Source organism: Pipistrellus kuhlii, unplaced genomic scaffold (genome assembly GCF_014108245.1).
Source record: "Pipistrellus kuhlii isolate mPipKuh1 unplaced genomic scaffold, mPipKuh1.p scaffold_m20_p_11, whole genome shotgun sequence".
Classification (NCBI taxonomy): domain Eukaryota; kingdom Metazoa; phylum Chordata; class Mammalia; order Chiroptera; family Vespertilionidae; genus Pipistrellus; species Pipistrellus kuhlii.
The window spans coordinates 13,292,979-13,317,978 of record NW_023425416.1 but is presented as its reverse complement, the minus strand read 5'-3'; the positions used below and the strand labels follow the sequence as shown (position 1 = coordinate 13,317,978).

The 25,000-nt window shown below is 39.1% G+C and overlaps 1 protein-coding gene across 6 annotated transcripts in view; it reads right to left on the bottom strand.

Moving 5' to 3' along the window:
• The window catches only part of ERC2 (ELKS/RAB6-interacting/CAST family member 2), an 876,217-nt gene that overhangs the window by 468,496 nt on the left and 382,721 nt on the right, over positions 1-25,000 (bottom strand). For all 6 annotated transcript variants that reach the window (XR_006741074.1, XR_006741075.1, XR_006741076.1 and 3 more), the window contains exons 8-9: positions 7,656-7,793; positions 873-1,013 (exon numbers count right to left, since the gene is read on the bottom strand). Coding sequence is in view for 1 of the 6 variants with exons in the window: in XM_045579041.1 (XP_045434997.1) it covers positions 873-1,013; positions 7,656-7,793 (279 nt within the window). In the remaining 5 variants the exon portion in view is untranslated. The remainder of the gene's footprint in view (positions 1-872; positions 1,014-7,655; positions 7,794-25,000) is intronic.

Below are 25,000 nucleotides of genomic sequence, written 5' to 3'. Positions count from 1 at the left end.
TTCCAAACTTAGATTGTACTTTGATTCATACAGAATTATCAGAATCCATTGGTTGAGGGAACAGTTTGAACTGAGAAATGGGCAACCCTGCAGTGATGGAGCACAGCAGAGAGAAAGGTCTGGAACAGCCCTGCAGGAAAAGGTGAAGGGGCCATGAACAATGGTGCATGTGCATGTCTCCGAGTTTTGGAGACTGAATGTGCTTCTCAAACCTCTTCCCCAAAGCACCCCTAAGGAAACTGAAGAGTATTGGGTTATAGTCCAGAGCATCCTCTCCATAACCCCCAACAACCAATTTCTTTAAAGTATATTGTTTTACTGTAAAAATGCAGGTGAGATCTGTTTTCTGTTTCCATGTTTGCTCCAACATAAAAATATTATTTTAAATTGTTTACCACCATGTGAAAATGATGTCCCAGGAGAGCAGCCACATTTAACCTACACCATTGTGTCCAGCCTGGTACCATATATTTTAACCTGGGGATTGAGTGACCCATTTGAGATGAATGAAAATCACCCAGCCCCAGGATAAGCACATAAAAGGCCTTCAATGCAATGGAGCTGTTATTATTATTGTTGATGTTTTTGTTGTTCTCTCAAACAAAAAATATCATGGGACAGTGACATCCAGGCCAAGGCATCAAGAAGAATTTCAAGGAGCTACACCACATGCAGCTGGCAGAGAAGGTCTGCATTGAGCACCACCAATGAAGAGAGTTACATATATGTTTTCCTTTGAACTCAGACAGCTTTACCAAATAAGGGTAAGCCTTCACAGATGCCCTCACACTTAGTCATTAGTCTCTTGAGGCTGCCATGAATAGGGGTTTCTGAGGACTGTCAACATGGTTCCTTTGTTTCTCCAGACTCACCTCTTTCTCAGTTAGCTCAGCTTGCAAAGCATTGACCTTCTCTTTCAGGTCTTTGTTCTCTTTTCGGAAAGATTCTATCTCTTCTAGTCTTTCCCGATCATCTCTTTCCCGCTGTTCTTTCAAGCGCTCAATAATTCTTTCCTGGGAGGCAATGATAAAAAAAAAAAAAAAAAAAAAAAGTGAAACACCATCAGTATAATATGGAATATGGCAAGACATGCTATCCAAAGAAATGAGGCAATAAATGTAAGAAATTTTCTACAAGAATCAATATACAAGATACAAGATTAAAATCCGGGTATGTGAAGAGAGGCATAGCAGACGATCAATACAAGCTTTTGACTTGTTGATGAAAGTTAGCATCATAGAATCACCAGGGATATTGGTGTTCAAACTCAGAGGCTGTTTTGGTTCATGGTGGTGCTGGGAAAATGTCAAGAGCAATCCCAGCAGAGAGAGTTTCAGGCACTGAGGCTCCAGACCTGCCAGAGCCTTGCTGGCCCCACCCTCTCTGCTGGCCTTCCCATCTAACGGCTGAGACCTTTCCTTGGTTTCCGAAGACTCTTCTCTGTGCAGAAAGTGGATTGAAGCAGGACGTAGGACTGACTCAAGTGAAAACTTGAAACAAAATTAAGAATTAGCTGATTGTATGTGTGACTGTCCAATGTGTCTTGGAGATGTTCATTTACTTTCAGAATTTTTTCAGTGGTTTATTAGCAATCAGTAGAGACTCCAAAACATTGCTTAAATTTGAGCAAAGTTCACATTGCAGCTTTCCCTTACTGAGAGCTTACTATGTGTTAGGTACTATATAACCTGCCTGCTTACCTAGTCCTCAGCACAACAGCGAGGTCTGAACCATGACTACTGGGAACAGTGTAGAATGAGGAAACTCAGGCACAGAAAGGTCAACTGACTTATCCAAAGTGGCTCAGCTCACAAGCAGAAGGCCCAGGCTGACATCCAGGGATCTCTTAGTCTTAGAAGCCCATGACAACAGACTGACAGCAACATATGCATGGAGCCATCCAAGGAGATCTGAGGACCTGTCTGCCCTTGACTTTCATACGGAAATAAAATACTATGTTGGCCCAACAGGTGTGAATCAGTTGGTTGAGCATCATCCTATGCACCAAGAGGTCACTGGTTTGATTCCTGGTCAGGTTACATGCCCAGGTTGCAGGCTTAATTGTCGATAGGGGTAATGCAGGAGGTAGCCAATAGATGTTTCCCTCTCTCCCTCTCCCTTCCCCCCTCTCTCTAAAATCAATAAAAACACTTTTTTTAAAAAAAAAATACTACTCTGGTAGACAATGTGTCCCAAACTGAACAACTGATATCAAAATAAGAAACTTTTTTCTTTTAAGGAAAGTTCCACTTGAGAAAAGTTTGAGTTACATTTCTAAAATTTGTTTCAAATTACTCAACACATATCTGAACTTGCTTTTGAAAGCATCATTAAAAAATATTGGTGTGGCCCTGGCTGGTTTTGCTCAGTGGATAGAGCGTCAGCCTGGAGACTGAAGAGTCTCAGGTTCCATTCTGGTCAAGGGTACATGCCCAGGTTGTGGGCTTGATCCCCAGTAGGAGGCATGCAGGAGGCAGCCGATCAATGATTTTCTCTCATCACTGATGTTTCTATCTCTCTCTCTCCCTCTCCCTTCCTCTCTGAAATCAATAAAAAAAATATTTTTTTAAATATTGGTGTGGCAATGACACTTAAATATCCCAATATTATCTTTTATATTTTTGTAAGCACATAGTACAAGACAATTCCTGATGCATAAGGCAATGGAGAATGGTGGTTAATGCAGAGGGAAGTTAGCTGGAACACTGAGTCTGTGATTTAAGATCCCCCAGGGAAGCAACTGTTCTACCTCAATGACAATAATTTATGTATCTAATGCTTTCAAGGAGGGAAAAAACTACCATTATTGTTTTACAATTATTTAAAAATACTTTAAAATGAAGGATATTATTACAATAGTGGGGGTAGAAATAGAAAAAATGAGTCATTAATAGCCTATATTTGTTTCTTCTTGATTCCAGCTACAGTCCTATTTTACTCTGTCTGTGACACTGGTAAGTGGATGATTATGTGCTTACAAAAATATAAAAGATAATATTGGGATATTTAAGTGTCATTGCCACACCAATATTTAAAAAAATATTTTTTTTATTGATTTCAGAGAGGAAGGGAGAGGGAGAGAGAGAGATAGAAACATCAGTGATGAGAGAAAATCATTGATCGGCTGCCTCCTGCATGCCTCCTACTGGGGATCAAGCCCACAACCTGGGCATGTACCTCTAACCAGAATGGAACCTGGGACCCTTCAGTCTCCAGGCTGACGCTCTACCCACTGAGCCAAACCAGGTATGTGATCTACAAAAGAAGGAAATGTCCTCAGTGTATGGGTAGACTCTCAAGGGCTTCTAACAATTTCAGCAACTGAGCCCTTGCTGCCTTTTGCCGACACTTAATGCAAAAGCCTTCGAGCCGGTCACATGGTCACCTGGCCACCAGGCCCTCTCCATCTCATCACGTCCACCGCAAACTGATGGTGTCACCTCACTATTCGGAAGCCTTCCCAAGAACTACTCTGGCCTGGTCATGTGGCATTTATTCCCACTCAGCACCCTTCACGTGGCTTCCAGCATGCCCATCCTCCGGGGCCAGCTTCTCAAATGGCAGTGCTCACATCCAAAGGGCTGGGCAAACTGTCTGGCATACACCAGGCAATTAAAACGGCTGATGGAAGAAGTAAGGACTCAAATGAGGGATCATCTTGTCTTCCAAGGAAGGGAAATAAAACGAAGTATGTGTGTTAACATCCGGAAGGTGTCCGAGTCATTTGGAGAGCAGGTTGATTTTGCTCTAAGCAGTTGTGCTATTGACTGGGCATTGATGACAAAAAAAATCAGCAAGCAGTGTAACATTTTTAAGTGTTATTGATGATTCAATACTCCAAAATATTTCTCCGTCAATCACAAAACTAATTTAACTGTCAGCCGCACAGGGCCAGATGTCAAAAACATGTGTTAAAAAGCCCTAATATGCCATGATCTACTTGATTAACAGCTAACTTGTAGAAATTCCAACAATGTGTTCTTGTTTTAGTCTTATTTGCATTGGCAAGTGTTCCTGGTGCTCTCCTCTGGCTCAGCGCAGTCTAATCTATTTGTGCTTTATCACTGGGTGGAACTGAACTGCAGTGGCCTCCGGCCCTGCTATCTGCTTTTCTCCACTGCTTATCTGCCATGTGGCCGCAGCAAGGCTTGGGAGACCACTTTACAAACACCAGGGGTTCTGTCTGCTGAGCTTCTGTGTGTCAATCCTCGGACTAAGTCATACTCAATCTTAACTTGCTAAGTGGCATTATTTTTTTCACACTCCGAATATTTGAGTAAGTTCCTGGAAATGAAAAGGAACCAACCACACACTCCATGGGATGTAATAATCCAAGTGGAATGGTGAATAATGCCTACCAGGTTCTATTCAATGGCCAAAAGACAGCGAGTAATTCAATGTTCTGATGGCTCTGTAATGTTTAATTAATCGTTTTATTTTTTGCACTGTGTCGGCGTTTAAGAGGATCTGTTCAATTCTGTGTGGATAAAATTAGATCTTATGAGGGAAAGGCCATTAAAGGACATGGTGATATTAAAAGCACAAAGATCAGAATGGTTGAGATTAAGTCCTGTTCCGTCACCTGTGAGCTGAGTGGCCTTAGAATCCTAACATGGGGTAGGCAACAAAGTCCCAACCACGGGCCAGGTGAGAACCTAAGAGACTTCTTGGAGTGCTGGCTCAGGAGTTAGCTTGTGCCACAGTTGATTAGTGATGTCTGCCCAGGGCTCAGAAATGGCCAATGGTGCTGCACATGCACCAAATTTTTAATTTCTGGGTCAATCATTTTCCCTCACTGAGCCCTCTGCCCATCTTACAATGGAAGAAGAACATAGATGTAGTGTTTCTCAAAGTGTGGTCACTGACCATGTGCATCAGAATCACTGGGCGTGCTTGTTAAAAATCACCAGTTCCTGGTCCCACCGCAGAGCAATTAAGTCAGAATTGCCAGGAAATGGAACCCTGGAAACCATTTTTAAAAGAAGCTCCTAAGTGATAAGATTATTTGGATGCACATTGAAGTTTGATACCCATTGGGATAAATACTTAAATTTACTATTCTTTGCCCCATGATAGAGGAGGACCTTACCATTTCTTACTCAGTGTTTTTGTCTGTGCTTTTCAAGTATGCTAGCTTTGTGGTTGTGGCACCATCTGAAAATTCCCTCTAAATAAATCTCTCTGTTTGCTTTTACTCTTCATTACTGGGAAAGGCAAAAGAGTCGATGCAAATAAGGTTTCCAAGCTCACAGCTCACAGGTCAAAGCTGGCCCCCAAAGCTATTTGGTTTGGCTTGAACATTGTAATTTTTGAAAATCTGAACGTGAATGTTATGAGACAGGTCAAGGACTCTCCAACTCACCGCAGTTACCAATAGTCCCTACTGCATCACACCAAACCCACTTCCCTCGTTTTTGTTCCCTGCCAGGCCCTCTGAGACATCTAAGCTCTCAATTCCTCATCTATGGTGCAATTCAGCTTTCATGTGCCTGAGACTGAGGCCCGGCAAGCTGAACAATTACGGTCAAGGCAGGGCCCCAAAGGAACTTGGCGATCAGCTCATTTAGACGTGCATCTTGAAAATACAGCACTAGCAGACACAGAAGAAGGTAGCTCCTTTTGGTGCTATTATCAGGTAGTGGAGGCAGTTTGAGGGGCCAGACTCCCACAGACCTCAGCTTCCTTCCCAGTCATCCCCTCAGCCTCAAAGGAAGTGCTTAAGGAAGGGAGTAGTTTCAGATTTGGGAATTCTTTGGGATTTAAACTAGAATAAATCAAATCTTAATAGAGCCGAGGGAAAAAAATGATAAAACCCTGCCAAGAATTCACGACATGGAAAATTATATGGTATATGTTTACTTCTGTAAATTTGGAGAAAGAAATTTGGAGAAAGAAAACAAGTAGGCTGACATCCTATCGCTCAAAAACTGCAAAAGGGAGACATAATCACTAATAGTTCTGAACCAGCATTCCCTCATTCAGATTTTTCAAACAAAACCACTGCAGAGAGTTTTGGCAATACATTCGCAAAGCTAAAAATAGAAGAATATCTTTCCCTGAAAAGTCATTATGTTTACTCTTAAAAGTCTTCAAATAAAATCATCTATCTTATAACTTAACCTGAAGTGATAATCTTATCATTTTAATAAGGAACGTGAAAGCTAGCTAGCCATAGAATAGGACTATATTTTTCAGCCCCTGTATTTCTCACATAGATCAGTGGACCCTCGGACTAGGGAACATAAAGATGACCTGGGCGCTGGCTAACGTGCAGACGCCCAGTCCCTACTTGAGCTGCCCATTCAGTCAGCATAGGTGCTGCCTAATAACTTAGATTTTCAACATGCAACTCCTGGTAATTCCGAAGTAGAAGTCAAAGAAGACTTCTTGAAGACAAACTGGTTTACAGAACTGGGGGCCATTTAACCGAATTTTCCCATCCCACAAATGGGAATGTTAGGTCCTGGGAAAGAGTTCCTTGACCTCTGCAATCTCATGTATTTACTTATTGATTGTCTCTCTCTCCTTCACCCTCATTAGAATCTAACCTCCATGACAGCCTGAATTTTTACCCATATTCTCTGCAGCAACTCCACTGCCCACAGCAATGCCTGTCATCTGGTGGGGTCTCACTCAATCCAACTCCGCTGAGCACTCCCCCATGCACGTATTATTATCCCAGGCAGGGGGAAGGCGAGCTAACCACACATAAATAACACCCAAATATGGGTGCACTTCTTGGGCTTGGAGTCCAGCAGAGAAGACCGATTAATCATGTAGGCATAGATAAAAGCACAATTAAGATTGTGGCATGAGCTCTGGGAAGTTCACGGTATCCATGAGAACACAGGAAGGATTTTACTGATGAGGCTTCCCTGAGAAAGTAAGTAGTAAAATAATAACAACAGCTGTAATTTATTATACCTATCATTCTAAACAAGAACAGAGAAAGAAACTGAGGAAGTGTAAGGTGAAGTAACTTGCCCAGAGTATAAATGGATTTGAAGCCAGGCAGTCTGACTCCAATGCCCACACTCTTAACTACTATGGGATATAGCTTCTCAGGAAACTGAGCCCTCAGAAAAAAGGAATCAAGTCTGCAGAGAGTAAAGAACATGCTAGGATGAGTGACAGCATGCGCAAAGGGTCTGAGGCAGGAGGGAGCATGACACACTTGAAAAATCGAGAAGACCAGTCTAGCTAGCACAGGGGGAAAAGGGAAAGAGAGATAGGGGGTGAGTCTGGAAAGAAAGGAAAGAAGGAAGAAAGAAAAGGAGGAAGGAAGTGGGGGATAATACAAAAGAGAAAGGGCAAAGGAGAAGGAAAGAGAAAATGGAGTAAGACAGACAGATAAGAGCCAGATCAGATGGAGGGATGGACTGTATGGACCAGGTCAAGGGTTTTACTTTTTATCATCCAAGAACAAGGACAAGCAGGGCCAAAGGTGAGGTGCTCGGCTTGCATTTCCAAAGGACACCCTTGGCTTCAGTGAGTGGAGGCTACGGCAGAGGGCTAGCAGGGGAGTGGGCGGCCCAGCTGGGCCTGGGGGCAGTGTGAGTGCAGGGAGAAAAGAGGGTTCATTTAAATGCATTTGCAACATCTCCTCCCAGCCGTGTTTCCCTGAATCCTGATACCCCTGCTTCGTCCAAGCTCACCTTCTCTGACAAGGCCTCCTCGAGCGTCGCCAGGGCAGTGTCGGTGTTACTGGAATCTGTCTGCAAGGACTTCACTCTGTCCTTCAGATTGGTCAGCTGTTTGTCTTTATCCCTAAGCTGTTCTTGCAAGTTTTCAATCTGAAAATAAAGATCACCGTAGTTAATGCATAGGTTACTACACATCCAGAGCCAAGAATCCTGAAGTGAACGTGTTTAAAAACATAGATTTTTGAGATGACGGGAATTGACCGCATTCCAAGGTTACAGTCTGACTTAGAATGAATGCTGTTTGGACGAAGCCTTCCTTCTCCCACATAATTCACGCTTTGCATTTAAAGGATGCTACCGAAGAGCAGAATACCAACCTCCATACAGATGCAAGCCCTCTAGACATGAAAGCACTATTGTTTCTATCTGTTTCTATCCCCTCCACCAGCCTCTAAGTCTCTTATCCAGAGACCTCAGCATGGCACAGCAAATCGGAGAAACACAACATACAGTATTTGTTCACTCGGTGAACAGAATGGGTACCCAGTCTGCGCCCGGCAGCGTATCAGGGTACAGCAGAGCCCATGTAGTCATTCACTCACTCCTGTACTCAGCATTAAACCCTGTGATATGCCAAACGTTGTCAAGTGGCTGTTTCAAAAGAAACCACATGAAAAGCCAAGTAGGTTATCACCAGTAGACTGTTAATGGGAGGAACTTGTGATATAAATCAAATGTAACAAGTACTAAACACTCCATTTGGCAACTAAGTCATGTGCTGGCAACCTACCAGGCACTTTCATCCACTATCTGCAGCCTGAAATAAACACGCCGAAGAGCCGGCTATAACGCCTGCCTGCCCGGGAGCAGCAGCCAGGACCGTGCAGCGGGCATCGGGAGCATTATCATTCATGCTTTTATTCTCTGCTTTCAAACCATGTATTTCTTATCTCAGGATTAAAAAGGAAAAAAAAAAAAAAACTCCACTGTACAAACAATTTATTCGTATTAAGGGTTTTAAAATGACAAGGAAAAATAGCAGTACAACTCTCAGATAAGTCCATTCAAAATATTTGTGTTCTGCACACCCAGGCTTTCTCAGGAAATCATTCCAAAGGCATGTCTCACAATGTGTGACTCAAACAAATTTTTGGATTACTTGATCCGTTTAGCATGAATCTGGAATGGCACTACGCATAACGACCTTCCTCGCAGCAATTAGGAGGCAGAGAAGGTGACTGCGGAGGTGGCGGCAGTAGCAGCATCAAAATGGTTCCGAAAACAAAGACAGTGATGCCGCTGACTCTCAGCCTGCAGGGGGAGACTTGGCAAACTTTTCCAATGGTTACAGGGTAGTGGGAGAGCAGAAATGGACTTTCTCTCCTTCCATTCTCCCTTCAATCCTTCCTACAATATATTCCTTTCTCCCTTCCTTTCTTCTTTTTTTTTTTTTCTTTTTTCCTTTTGCCAATGTATCTTTACTAAGACATGTTTTCCACCTTGAGACACATATCCTGGAAACTCAGGTTACAGATAAAATAATTAAGCTTCTTCTTTATCAAAATGCAATGTGGCTGAAACCGGTTTGGCCTAGTGGATAGAGCATTGGTCTGCGTACTGAAAGGTCCCAGGTTCGATTCCGGTCAAGGGCATGTACCTTGGGTTGTGGGCACATCCCCAGTCGGGGGTGTGCAGGAGGCAGCTGATCGGTGTTCCTCTCTCGTCGATGTTTCTAACTCTCTATCCCTCTCTCTTCCTCTCTGTAAAAAATCAATAAAATATATATATTTTTTAAATGCAATGTGTCCCTATCTAGCCATCACTGAGAGAATAACTGTCCCTCTACAGAAAACAGGAAAAAGGCATCATCATCTGCAGTCAAAACAGAGACTTCCTCCATGCCAGACAAATGCTCAGAGTTATGCACCACAAGCAAATATCTGAGTGAGCACAAATATGGACAGTTACATGTCAAACTGATGGTTGCTATAGAGAAGAAGCCAGCAACCAAGCGGCCTGACTCTTCCCACAGTGCATGTTACTGTTTGGAGTACACACATCCCCACAGATACATGTGTGTAAGCATGTATGTGCAAATCCATGGTGGTTCTGAGCAAATCTATTAGACACACCTTGTCCAACCTGCAAGGCAGTGCCCCAGACAGGGTGGAGGGACCTTCTCTCAGGACAGCAGCCCTGGGGCAGGGGGAGGCCCAGATTTCAAGGGGCTTCCAGCACTGGAAACACAGGCTAATGGAGTCTGGCTGTGAGCCTCTGTGGGAACCCTGGGGCCTCCCCCAAAATTACCAGAAAAACAAAGGAGGTTGAGGATTAGAGGTCCTCCCGGAGGTGGGAGGTAAGAGTTGAAGAAATGTGGGCTGGTGAGACCTGGGACACACAACTGGCATATCTATTTATCTCACACCTAAGAACCAACAGAAGAGCCAACGATGTCGTAAGCCAGCCTGAGTGACAGCTCCGGAATTTGTAGAGCAAGGGGCACACAGCTATAAGCAATGATGCACAAAGACTCCAAGAATGATCTCAATAGAGAAGCACACAGTGCCGAACAGTGTGGAAAATACAGTCTCTGTGTAAATAAATAAATAAATAAATAAATATCTTTAAGTACACAGTTATGTAGCTACTGAAATTGAAACATTTTTTTTTTTCGGGGGAAAGAAACAAAAGAAACTTTACAGTACTTAACTTTATATAGAAGATGTAGATCTAGGGTCCAGAAAATAGAAGGGAGTTTCTGTTTCTCATTCTCATGCACCTCTATAGTTTTCGGCTTGAATTTCCTAACCATGTGGGTTTTATTAATCTTTAATGCCAACTGAGATTATCTGACTGGTGAGATTATGGGTTATCTTTAGCTGATATTTGTATATAAAAATAACATTACATACAAAAGTAAATAATAAATAATTATGTAAACAACAAATGCCTACTTAAAATTAAATTGTCCAAGTTACTAACAATTACAGATTGTTGGTACATTTAAGGCATTATGCACATATTTAAAATCACATTTGCATACAAATGCCACTAAACAGAAATAGTAGAATGCAAAGGAGGGAAGAAGGAAGCAGAATGTAAAATAACATGTTTGTTAAAAAAAAAAAAAGTTTTTACGTAGAAAAAATACATACACAAAAGAAAATCACTACCATGCTATTTTTTTAAGTAATGGTGTGACTAATGAATTCAATGTTCTTTTTTACACTTTCCTACATCTGCCCTGAACATAGTAAACAGGAGGCTGGGAAGCCAGGGTGAGGGGGAAAAGCCCAGAATGATGCCCAAAGTTTTGATGCAAATGCTAATGCAGACACTGTGGCTTCAGTCACTGAATATCAGAAACTGAGCACAAACCCAGCTGTCACTGACAATGGACACCACCCCCAGCCCTGCAGTCATGCAGCCCATGACCTTGCAATCGCTGCAGCAGAGTCACTCGCACTCCCAACCTCCCAAGCACTCTGGGGCACATACACCTAAGGGACAGAATGTAGTTAAGGCACAGAGCCCATCTGCAAAGGAATCTGAGCAACCACATGTTGCCATTTTCAAGTCCAGCATGAGAGCCCCTTTCATAAGCTCAGGGGGAAGTGCAAGTAGAGATAGCCAAAAACTGACCCATACCCACAACAGTGGGGGAGCGCCCCTGTGTTAGCTCCTGAACCCACAAACTAACCACCCAGGAGGAATTGCCGTATTTTCCCGTGTATAAGACAAGCCCCACTTTTCCAATCCAAAATTAAGAAATCAATATTTTAAATATTTTGCTGGTTTTCCTCTTCTGGCCTTCTTCTTTTTTTTGACATCTTAGGGAGTTGTTCTTCCTGTTTTCTCCACTGTCTGATCCCACAGTGGGAGGAGGTCCAACTTGTCTCTTTGCAGCTCTACTTCCATGCTCTTCTGCATAGCTGACTACATTCAGTTTGAATTTTGCTGAGTAAGACAGTCGCTTTACTGGTATTTATCTTTTTATTTTTTGACATTTTTATGGGCTCAAAACACTCCACCCCTGTTGCATCTAAACACTCTCCACCTCCACCTCCAATTAGGACATTAGCTGATGTCAGTAACAATAGACTTGTGATTGGAGGAAGCCCATTTGACAAGGTATGGGCAGCTACACACCCATGAGGCTCCCTCCTTGGCTGATTTCCATGTATAAGACTCCCCTCAATTTTCAGTCTAATGATTTAAGGGGGCAAAAGGAGCATCTTTTACAAGGAAAAAAATGGTATTCTGAACTATATCTCTATGAAGCTCTCATAGTGTTATACATCTAAGCTTTGATTCAGACATTTAGCCAAATATGGTTCATGCAACCCTTTGTTACCAGACTGTGATAAGAAAATTATTACAGACAGAGAGAGTGTCTGAATATTCAAGATCATGGGGATGGACTTCTTACTTTGAGCAATATATAGACCAGGTGAGATGTTTTTGAACACATGTGTCATATATGGCCAGAACCACACAGTGATCATACACAGTAGGACCACATATTGTTACATGACAGATTAGAAATTAAAAAAAAAATAGATTGCTTGGAAAGCACAAATATGTAGACCTACTAATCTCTCAAAGCTTCTGAAATACCTTCCTATTCTCTTTTTTTTTTTAATTGTGGTAAAAGACACATAACAAAATTCACCGTTTTAACCATTTTTAATATCCAGATCAGTAATATCAGTACCTTCATGTTGTGTAGTCATCACCACATCCATCTATCTAGTCTGCATTTGGTTCTGCACAGGTGTATCTCAAGTATAGAACCAGCAAAGCCAAGGCAGAGAACAATCCCATCACCACACAGATGCCCTGTGCTGCCCTTTTTTTCACTGCACCCACTCATCCCCAGCCTCTGCCCCATCCCCAATCTCCGGCAGCCATGACTCTGTCCTCCATTTCTATAATGTTGTTATCCCACAAATGTTACATAAATGACCTGTGGGACTGGCTTTCAGCACGGTTCTCTGGAAATCCATCCTCTTCGTTGCTAAGTAATAATCTATGATGTGGATATTCCAGTTTGTTGAATGATTCACCTATTAAAGCATAATGTTGTTTCGAGTTGGGGCTATTACAAATCAGCTACTACGTACATTCACATTGAAGTTTTTTCTATAAATGCAAGTCTTCATTTTTCTGGGATAATGCCAGAGAGCCACTGCCTGGTCATGTGGGAATCGAGCAATTTTAGTTGTATAAGAAACTGCCAAACTTCTCCAGAGTGGCCACACCATTTTACATTCTCGCCCTCTATGTGTGAATGTGTTGGTCTCCCTACATTATCTGCCTTCTGGTATTGTCACTATTTTTTATGTTAGGAATGCCACATATCACTGTAGTTTCCTTTGGATTTCTCTAATGACTAGTGATTGTAAGCATCTATTCATATACTTAGTTGCCATCTGTAGATCCTCTTCAGTAAATTTGCTCATGTCCTTTGCACATTTTCATTGGATGTTTTTACTGCTGACTTTTGACAGATCTTTATATGTTCCAGATACCAATTCCTTGTCAGATATAAGACTTACAATTATTTTCTGTATTATTTCCCAGACTGTAGCTTGTCTTTTATCCTTTTAACAGGATATTTCACAGCAGAGAAAGTCCAGTTTATCATCCTTTGCTTTGTGGGTCATGCTTTTTATGTCCATTCTATGAAATTGTTATCAAGCCCTAGATACTGAAGATTTTAACCTATATTTTTTTCTAATAAGTGTATGGTTTTCTGTTTTACATTTAAGTCCATGATCCACTTTGAGTTCATTTCCATTAGGTGTGAAGTTTAGGACAATATTCAAAATAATCAATTAGGCATATTTGCATGAGTGTGCTCCTGAATTCTCCACTTTTTCTATTAATCCATGTTTCTATCTCTCTAAGAATACCACACTGTCTTGCTTATGGTAGATATAAAGGTTAATACGAGTATAGTGATACGGTACATACCATCTTAATATCTCTCTTTTTTTAAAAAAGATTGTTTTAGTTAAACTTGGACTTGTGCTTTTCCTCCCCTCCCCTCAAAAAATTATAATAAGCTTGTCTATGTAAATAAAAACCTTTGTCAAAATTTTGATTGGAACTTCATTAAACCTAGTCAATTTTTTTAGAGTTGACACCTTTACTATGTTGAGTCTTCCAAACCATGATTACAGTACATTTCAATTTGCTTAAGTCTTTTCTGCTTTCTTTCATTAATATTTTGTAAATCTCAGAATAAAGATGCTGTACATGCTTTGGTACTTTGGTTTTATAATTTTAGCCTCTACATATTCATTGTAGAGATAGAGTTAATTTTTGTGAGTGAGCTTGTATCTTGAGAATTTACTGAACTCATTTATTCATTATAGGAAGGTTTTTCTGTTTTTCCCATACAATTATACCATGGGATTTTCTTGTAGACAATCATGTCATCTGCAAAAAAGGAGAAAACTTTGGAGTGCATGTTGCATAAAAGTGATGAGAGTAGATATCCTTGCCTTTGTCCTAAACTTAGGGGAAACATATTTAGTCTTAATGATGAACGATAGATATTAGGTATAAATTTTCTTGCAGATATCCTTTATCAAGTTGATGTGGTTTCCCTCTATTCCTAACTTGCTAAGATTTTTTTTTTTATCATGAATAGGTGTTGAATTTTGTAAAATGCTTTTTCTATGTTAATATGACCATATATTTTTTTAACCTGTTCATATATTGGATTATAATGATTATAACTTTTGAATGTTGAACCAGCCTTGCATACCTGGGATAAAGCTCACTTTATCATAGTATATATTATTATTTTAATAGATGTTTGCTTTTGATTTCTATTATTTTGTTGAGAATTTTTGTTATCTCAGTTCATGAGAGATAGTGGTCAATACTGGGGGTTTGTGGGTTGTTGTTTTGAATTGTCTTTTTCTATTATTAATATAGAAGATATCCAGGTCTCAAAAATTAGCTGGAAAATATTCCCTCTTCTCTTTTCAGTATAAGACTGAGTAAAATTAGTGTTAATTCTGTTTGGCAATGATCTCCAGTGAAGCTATCTAGCTTAGAAGTTGCTTTTTCAAGAACTTTTAATTAGACATTCAATTCATTTAATGGGTATAAAACTATTCAAGTTCTTTATTTCATCTTTTTTGAGTTTTGATAGTATAATTTCTGGATTGCTGAGAAATTATGCCATTTCTAAAACTGTCAAATGTATGAGTATAAAGTTGTCTGTAATATACGCCTACTTGCCAATGACTATGGAATCATAGTATCTCCTATTTCTGATAGTGGGGATTTATATTTTATTTTATCTTTGTCAGTGTTGCTACTGGTTTATCAATTTTGCTGATTTTTCTCTCCAAAACAGCAGTTTTTAATCTTATTGAGTTTTTTTTATTATTTATGTTTTTAATTTTATGTATTTCTGCTTTATTTTTATTATTTACTTGCTTTAGATTCATTTTCTTTTTCCTTTTTTTTTTTGTTTATTGAGGTAAGAACTTTGATTATTCATTTGTGATCTTTCCTCTTTTCCAATATAAACATTTGATGCTATAAACTTTCCTGTCAACATTGCTATAGCTGCATCCCCAACATTTTGATATTGTATTTTCATTTCCACTCAGTTACATGTATAGTTTTCCTTTGGTACTTCAAAACATGGATTATGTAGTTTCTTTGAACCATGAATTATTTCTAGATTCTTATGTCTTTCTATTATTGCTTTCTAGTTTGATTTCATTATGGTCATAGAAGATATTCTAGGAATTCAATTCTTCTAAATATGTTGAGGTTTGTTTTACAACCCAGAGTATGACCTATCTTGGTAAATGCTACATGTCCACTTGAAATAAATGTAGTCTGCAATTGTTGGGTGGAGTATTCTATAAATGTCAATTAGCTCTTATTAGTTGGTAAGAATTCATTTTTTCTGTATCTTTGCTAATTTTCTGTAATTTGTTTATCAATTACCGATTTTGCAGTGGTGAAGTCCCAAACTATAATTTTTTGTCTATATCTCCTTTCAGTTCTATCAATTTGTATCTCATATATTTTGAAGCTCTTTTGTTTGCTCCATACACATTCAGGATTGCTATGTCATCCTGGTGGATTGCTTCCTTTATTATGTCATAATGTCACCCATTGTCTCTAGTAATTTTCTTTGCTATGAAGACTACCTTATCTCATATTAACTTAGCCACTCCTTTTTTAAATTAATGTAAATGTGACACTTTATTTTTTATTTTTACTTTCATCCTATGTCAGTGTGTTTGAAGTGAACTTCTTATAGACCTTATATAGCTGTATATATGTAACTTTATATACAGCTATATGAGGTCTAGTAATTTTCTGTTTATTTCCTCTGTTGTTTGCTCCTCCATTTCTCTTACATTCCTGAGGCTTACTTGAAATATTTTTAAGATTTTCTCTTTGTTTATTAAGTTTTACATTTTTTTAGCAATTGCTGTGTACAATAGAGTTTACATATGCAGCATATCACAACCTAATGCTATAAATACCTTAGCAATCCAAATGGTGTATTGAAATTGAACTTCCTTTAAGATCTTCATAGCTTTTCCCCTTTTCCATACAATTGTCCATTATTTCCTCTACATACATTGAGCACCACAAAACAAACTGTTATGATTTTTGCTTCAACCATCAACTATGATTTAAAAAACTTACAAGAATAAAGATACAATATATTATATTTAGCCACATTTTTTTTTCCATTCCACTATTCTTTTTTTCGTTTCTGGAGTTCTAATTCTTCTGTTAGAATTTCCTTTCTGCTTAGAGAACTTTTTTTAATCCTCCTTTAGGACAGATGTCCTTGTGACAAATACTCTTGGTTTCCCTTTGCCTGAAAATGTCTTTATTTCTTCTTAACTCCTGAGAGATACTTTCACCAGCTAGAGAGCTCTGGCTGACAATCTTTTTCTTTCTGAAAAATGTGCCAAATCGTCTGGCATCAATGGTTTCAGATGAAAAATCCACTGCTATTTGAATTGGTATTCATTCTCCTATAAATATTGAGTAGTTTCTCTCTAGCTGCTTTCAGATTTTTATTTCAGTTTTTTTGTTTTTAGAGGTTTGATTATGATGTGTCTTGGCATCAATTTCTTCGGATTTATCCTAGCTGGGATACACTCCTCTTTTTGAATCTGTAAGTTTATATTGCTTGCCAATTTTGGAAGTTTACAGCTATAGCTATTTCAAATACTTTTCAGTCCTTTATTCTTTCTCCTCTCCTTCTGGAACTCTGACGATATGTTAGGTATTTTGCTATTGTCCCACAGGTCCTTGAGCTCTGTTCATTTATTTTCCAGTCCACGTTCCCTCTATTGCTCTGCTTGAGTAAGTTCCATTGATCTGTCCTTAGTCCACTGATTCTATCTTCTGTCATTCCCACCCTATGGAATCCTTCCAGTGCGGATTTCCAATTTCTTTCAAGGGAATTTGTAATTACTTGTTGAATCTATTTTATAATAATCGCTATACATTTTTTTTTTGTCAGAAAACTAATATCTGATTCATCTTGGTGTTGGCATTAGTTGTCTTTTCTCATTCACATGGTAATTCTTCTGGTTCTTGCTATGACAAGTGTTTTCAATTATAAGCTGGACATTTGGGATCTATGTTAGAAGGCTTGTTTTGTTTTCCTATTTACATCTCTATCTATTGTAGCAGTCGGTCGCCCTGCTGCAGTTCAGTACGTAGTTCTGGCTGACCTCCCTAGTTTGCTGACACTCTGCTAGGTGCAGAAAGGCTGCTGCTCCAGGGGCTTGGGACTGTGGGGAGCTGGGCCTGTCCTGGTGCTGCTGAGGAAGCTGCTATGGGCAGCTGGAGCCCACTGCTGCTGGGAGATAGGAGAAGGGGGATGGGTTGGCTAGCAAAGCTGTCATGAGCAGACTTGGCCACTGTGAAGTCCTAGCAGGCTTTTCCTTTCCCAGTCCTTAGGCCTGGAGAGCAAGCAGCCCCTTCTCTTCCTCATTCCCTTTTACCTTCCCTTCCTCTGCCCTCCCTCTTCCTCTTTCCCTCATGCCCTATTTCTAAGGACAGCTCAGGGCTGCAGGGCTATCCAGCCCCAATCCTGAGTATGTGGGAGATGAGAAGAAAACCCAGAAAACTTGCCAAAGTGCTCATCAATTCCTGAGGCCCCCTCGTGAGTTCTCCTTTTCCTTCCCACCCGTCAGAGTCCTTGTATGATTGTCCATTGAAGTAGCTCTAGAGAACCTGAATTAAATTGTATTTAGAGAGAAGGAGCAGGTGGAGGCTGCTCTGTCTTCTCCCGTGATTGGAAGGCACACAGTGTTTCTTAGAAATAGCCTGTTTAATTTGTTTTCGAAATCCCATCCTGACATAAAATGAAAAGAAGCAAATAGCTTTAAGTGACTCACAAAACTAGTGGTGGCGGGAGGATTCAGAGTCAGACTGTCTGACTCCAGAGATCCCCCCCAGCCCTGCACTGAGGCCTCCCCTGAGCTACTCAGCCCCGCAGGCACCAGCACACCTGGGTCTCTGTTCCCACCAGAGAATGGAGGAAGAGAATCAGAGTAGAGTTGGGTGGTTGAATAGTTTCCAAGTCTCGCTTCTCCTTTTGAGATTCACTCCAAAGTAGTATGAAGGTACATGGCAAACAAACTCAAGCAAACTCTGTGTTGGTAGATACAAACTACCCTGTTTCCCCGAAAATAAGACAGTGTCTTATATTACTTTTTGCTCCCAAAGATGCGCTAGGTCTTATTTTCAGGGGATGTCTTATTTTTCCATGAAGAAGAATACGGTACACATTTATTGTTAAATGAAAATAAAGGAAATTTATTACCTATATACGGTATGGTAGTATGGTAGTTGTCAACACAAACCAGACAAACTGTGAATCTTACAGTTTCAAGAATTTACTCATTTATTCAATGACAATCATGTCATCATCTTCTGGAACATCATCATAAAAATCCAATTCCTGAATTTCCTGGTGAATTTCTTGTGACTCCATTTCTTTCAGAATCAGTAGACCAAATCTCTCATGTTTAGCCTAGGGGGGGCCTTGTTTTCGGGGGGGGGGGCAGGGGGGAAATGCCTTATATTTAACTCAGAAGGAAACCTGTAAGTGGGTCTTATTTTCAGAGGATGTCTTATTTTCAGGGAAACACAGTACAGAACACAAAATAAAGACAGAACTGGCGTGACACCACTAAGATCTGCATGTCCTATTATGAAGCTGGCACATAGTAGGCCCTCACTAAACATACCTTGACTGTAAGCAAAATGAAAGGACCCTTTGAAATACTGCTTGAGCCTCGGCTCAAATTACATTCCAACAGACAGTCCTTCAGAGAACAACCAACCACATCATGACACCCTGTGGAATATTTGAGACACTGCACTCTGCAAATTCTACCAAAGTCCAAGTTCAAATGGATGGGGGTGGGGATGAGGGGAGAAGTAGGGCAGGAAAGGAAACGGCTCCCCCAAGTGCATAATCAACACTTAAAAGTCTAGAATGCTCTTTTATCATAGGCAGTCTGACCCCAATGGATAAGCACTCTAAACTAAAAGTGCCTGCTTCCCAAGCTTGGTGCTTATCTGAATTCCAGAACATTTATATGATTTCCTTTCTTTTAAAACTAATTTTAAAATATAATCCAAGCCCTAACCAAGACAGCATGTTCCCAAATAGTATGGAATTTTGTGTAATTTTTCCTTTAGACATAAAATGAATAGGCAGCAAATTCAAAACATCCCCAAATTGTTATAAAATAGAACATCCTGAAAATGTCCAATGATAATTGTAGAATTCTCATGATGTAAAAATATTAACAAGCGGTTGTTGTAGACAAGATCTTCATGGCTTGCTAACCATGGATAAGCATACAGACAGGATAGGGGGCAGGAGGGAAGAGGTCTGGATCCCCCTAATGGGGAAAACTCCTAGTGTCAGACAAACTCATTTCTGCTGACTATCTTGATAGTCAGAAAGATGATTTTACTTTTATTTTTTTGCATAAAAAACTAAAAACCCACCAAATATATAAATTCAAAAAAATTTCAATTGCCATATTTTGAACTCCCCAAAATAACCAAAAAATAGCAATGTACACACAAGGAAATCACTATATGCAACAAATAAACATTTGTGCACACACTGAACAGTAAATAATTAAATGATTTTTATGGCACTGATTTTATCTGAAAGTCATAGCTTTCAGATTTCAGATATCTTACATAGTTTTTGTATCAAGTTTCAACAATACAGGGATTGGGAGGGCTGGGTGAAAAAGGTGAAGGGATTAAGTAAAAACATATAGACAACAGTATAGTGATTACCAGGGGGAAAGGGGGGTAGAGGGAGGTAGAAGAGGATGGGGGGAGATAAATGGTGATGGAAGGAGACTTGACTTGGGATGGTGAACACACAATACAATATACAGATGATGTATTATAGGAATGTACACCTGACACCTACACAATTTTACATATAATCAATGTCACCCCAATAAATTAAATTAAAAAATTCAAGCATGTACACACTTTTCATTATTATAGACATGTTTACTTATTCCAATATATCTGGCATCAGAAAAGTTGGTTTGCTTATTGGAACACACAAAACACTATAGAAAAGAAGAATTAAAAAGAAATAATAAGACAAACAGAAAAAAAATCTTATAACATCTTTAAAATTTCATGAAAACCGCATCTAGATGATTCTGATGCTCAGATACAAATGATCTTCTGCAGATTTTGTTTATGTATTTTCTTTTAATATTTACACATTTATTTTTTCACTCCCTGATTCTGTTTTAAACTTGAAACTGAGTTAGCAAGTCACTACCTGTCTTTCATACTTGTTTTGTTGCTACTTAATTCCTACACTGCATTTCAATTGCAGCTAATTTGAAATTTTAAGCACAGCATCTAATCTTTGACCATTTAAATAATGTATACTTTAGTAATTTAAAAATTGCCATTAAGATCACTAAAAAAAAAAAAAAAATCATTAAGCTCTTCAGAATAAAAGCCTTTTCTTGACCACACACTGCCAATAAACAAAGTGCTAATCGTGTCAGTTTTTTGGCCACTGTCTAAAGAATGCTTCTTAAGTACTCAAAGGATTAAATTAAATCTCACCTGCAGACAGGCTTTACAATCCCGCCAAAAACCGAGTTCTCAAAGGAAAATTACTTTCATTATCTTAAGTTAAAACCAAAGATTCTGTCCTTTGGAATTTGCAAGAAAATAGCAGCATCAAAGAAAACAATTCACTTCAAGACCATTTATTCCTCAAGACCCTGCCTAAAAGAATTCTTTAATAGAGAGTTCATTTGGAGAAATATTTTCTCAAGGTCATTCTGAGACAGCAATAAAACTGCGTCATTTAAATTACTTCCAGTTGATGTCTTTTCACAATTTTGACTGTCTTCGTGAGGTTTTAAGAGGCTTTTTATTTTTTAAAAAAAAATTTATTTATCGTCCTTGTTTTGAATTATAATTTTGGCTTATGCTCTCTTGCTTTTCTAAGAGATTATTAATCTTATGAACTCAACATTTAAAACCCATGGAGGGAATAAAAAAATAAAAATTTATTTCTCTTGCTTTCAAAAGTGAAATAATAAAAGAAACTGAATTTGAGAGGAAAAGTATGTATGCATTTTTTTTAATGACAGCACACTAACTAGTATTCAAGTAACTATTTTCCACCAAGATGTTAAAAAAAAAAAAAGAGAGAGAGAGAAACTATTTTCCAACTTAAAGTATTCTGTGCTCTTTAATTTAATTTAAGAAATACTTAATAGGATAAAATACTCATATTGCAGAAAATTTCCTCCTAAGAAGAGATAGCATTTCAAATAGGTTCCCCTGCTGGTCCCCCACCGTGTTGTTATAAGAGCCACTGGGTGGGGGGAGAATTAGGACCTGGTTCATTTTTAGACTCTTGCATCTACTTCCTAAACAAATAAATCCTGGCTCTTTCTCCTCAAATCAAATACAAACCGAGAGGAAGGCCTGGGAGATGAACTACTAGACTGAAAACTAGAAATGTTATGTCAAAGCGCGCTACTTCATTATTTGCAGACAATTTATTTTGTTATTGGTTAGTATCCTTGATGCTCAATGTTCTGTCCCCTACAGCAAATGTTCCATTGCAAAAACATAGTAACATGTGCTGGGAACAGAAACCACCGAAGCAAGCAACCGTCCTGGTGGCTACAGATTGCCTTTGTGGTAGATTAGAAAAAGACACATTATTACTGAAGCTCAGAATGCATGAATTTCACTGTCAATATAATTTGTAAATAACAATAAGAATTAAATTCTGTTTCCATTGGAATAAAAACTGTGAAATGGAGATTAAAAGTATATTCTACCACCATCAGGCTATATCTAAAAGAAGGCTCTGTGTTAGGGGCAATATTTGCAAATTCACTTTTTATTTTCATCTTGGAAACAATAAGTGTAAATGAAGAATAATATGGCTTCATTGAGGTATATGAGCATAACCTGTTGGAGAATCATTCTGTCACTTAATATTATTTTTCCTTTAAGTTTTACATTTGATTCTTCAAACAATGTGCTTTATGTAGACTTATAAGTCTTGCCCAATCCCAGTCCAGAATGGACCTGACAAGATCTCAAAGTTAGGTCTAACCTGTGCCCTAACTCCTTTCACTTCAGATGGCTTTTTTTAGGGACATCTCATCTGAAGTGTCATTCTAACTAAAGCCGTGGTGTGATGTAGGAGCTACACAAATGTTATACAATTATTCTGAACATATGTGACATTTTTCTCAAATATTTTGGAAACTAAGCATAAAAGGATCTCTGGATGTGAAGAGGTTGTATGAGGCTAAGGCCGAATGTCTTCTAAAGAATTTTTGTGACACAGTGAGTTGTGTTCTTTATTGGAACAAAGGGGTGAGTAGACAGAAAGCCCACAAGAATGTCCTTCAGCAACCCTTGAGAGACTCCAGCATCCAAATGACTCACACAACTAAAACAGGCAGGAGCCCACAGGGCTGTTCTGTTTCTATCACTCAATGGGTTGTGATGAATCGCACATGTGCAATATACCCCCTTATTAAAATACTAAAATTATCCAAAATAGTATGTCTTCCAACTTGACCACATGTAAGAATTATCCGGGAACCTAATAATGCAGGTCCCTGGGGCCCGGGACCAGAGGTGCTGGGTCATTAGGTCCTGGGGAGGTTTGGCAATCTGCATATTTAACAAACACTACAGGTGATTTGGCTAGAACAATCCATGAATCAGTTAAAAACAAAACACTGGAACTGAGCATCTTTATATATAAAAAGATAAGTGACCGACCATATGTCTGGCTGGTCAGCCACTGTACCATATGATGCACACTGGCAACTTAAAAATAAGTATTGACTTGCACATGCACAATATTTGTCCCCTCTGACACTGGCCTCCCATTTAAATTAATTCAAAGACAGTTTCCGATGATGCCAGCATTTGCAATGACTATTTTAAAAAAAAATTTAAATATATTTTATTGATTTTTTTACAGAGAGGAAGGGAGAGGAATAGAGAGCTAGAAACATCGATGAGAGAGAAACATTGACTAGCTGCCTCTTGCACAACCCCTACTGGGGATGTGCCTACAACCAAGGTAAATGTCCTTGACAGGAATGGAACCTGGGACCTTTCAGTCTGCAGACTGATGCTCTATCCACTGAGCCAAACCGGTTGCGGCTGCAATGACTATTAATAAATCACAAGGACAAACCCTAGACAGAGTAGGAATATGTCTACCTGAACATGGTCAATTGTATGTTGCTTTCTCTCAAGTTCAAAGAGCGTGTGATGTTAAAGTTGTAAATCCTTCATCACAAGGGAAATTAGTCAAGCACTCTGAAAGTGTTTTTACTCTTAATGTGAGTAAAACAGGGAGATATTAGAATAAGTTTAATCAATTTATCAGTCATTGTATCAATGTTGTTTTTATATCATGTTTTTGTTGTTTTTATATTATGTCTTTGTTGTTGTTATATCATGTTGTTATAATTTATTTGTTAATCAATTTATATATTATTTTCATATACATTTTACTAATTTTCTTTCATGGCTGACACTTCTATTATAGAGAAAGGGCGAATAATGATATTAAAATATTTCTCCTAATTAATTTCCTTTCAATGGGCATGAATACGTGCACCAGGCCACTAGTCTTCGATGAGAAAACAGGGCCTGGCCTGAGGAGATCCAGTCTTCCTGAATAGCTCTGTAAGTGGGAAGTCACCCGTTACTTATGACAAATCCTAAATCCACTGCCAAAACCACTGGAGGTCCGAGATATAACAAAGAGGCTGAGGGTAAAACCAACGCCCATAAAAAGAACAAAACCTGGTGGATAGGGCTGTAACATAAATGAAACAGATTTTGTATATTCTCTGCCTCCCAAGTTCCTGGGAAAAGAACTTCATGGAATTTCATATGGATAGGAAGAAAAGGAGCACAAAGAGATGGCGAACAGCAAGCCTGAAGGCCTACCATTTAAACCCTGAGGCTGGACAGAGAAGCTGAAATGGTTAAGGGGGCTTTCCTTTTTTCCTTTCACAGCTTAATCGTTCATTCCTTCCAGCAGCACCCATCTGCCTTTGAGAGGTCTGATTACAGCACATGCAGCATTTACAAAATAAAATAATGGCACAGTCTCCGGGTTCATTCGGTTAATGGAAAGGAGTCTGTCTTCTGCAAAGTGTCAAAAATTCAATCTCATCTGCTAGCTCAACACTGAAGAAAACGGAAACCCGCTTTTTCCCCTCAATTAAATTCCTTAAGCTTTCCCTCGAGGCTTGTCTCATTCTGGGATCGGGTATTTAAAGAAGCAGTCTGCTTTTGTTTATGCACTTTTGTTTCCTATTAAGATCTAGAATGTGTTTGTTCTTTTCTTGTCCAATGCAGCTTCCCACCTGTCATTTCTGAATCTCATGGATCAGTGTTTCAAGGTAGCCATCAACAACTTCTATCCTTTGACAATGAATTCTGGCCCCCTAATATCGACTAAATAAAAAAGTAGGACTTGAACCCAGGTCTACCCAATTCTAAGCACTATGCTATCTTTAAAAACAACAACAACACAGTCACCTGGCCACAACTTCAATATTTATTTTCAATATTTTAATATGGATGGAACATAGAATGACCAAGAACAGCTCTTCTGTAGGCATTTATTCTGGACTAATATGACTACATACTGCTAACATGTCCCTTTGCCCCTCCTACAGATAGGCTCATAAAGATCAAAAGTTACAAAACAGTGCACAGTAAACTGTTCATTAGTAAGAAAATCAAGGCATCTTTTTTCCCAACATTGA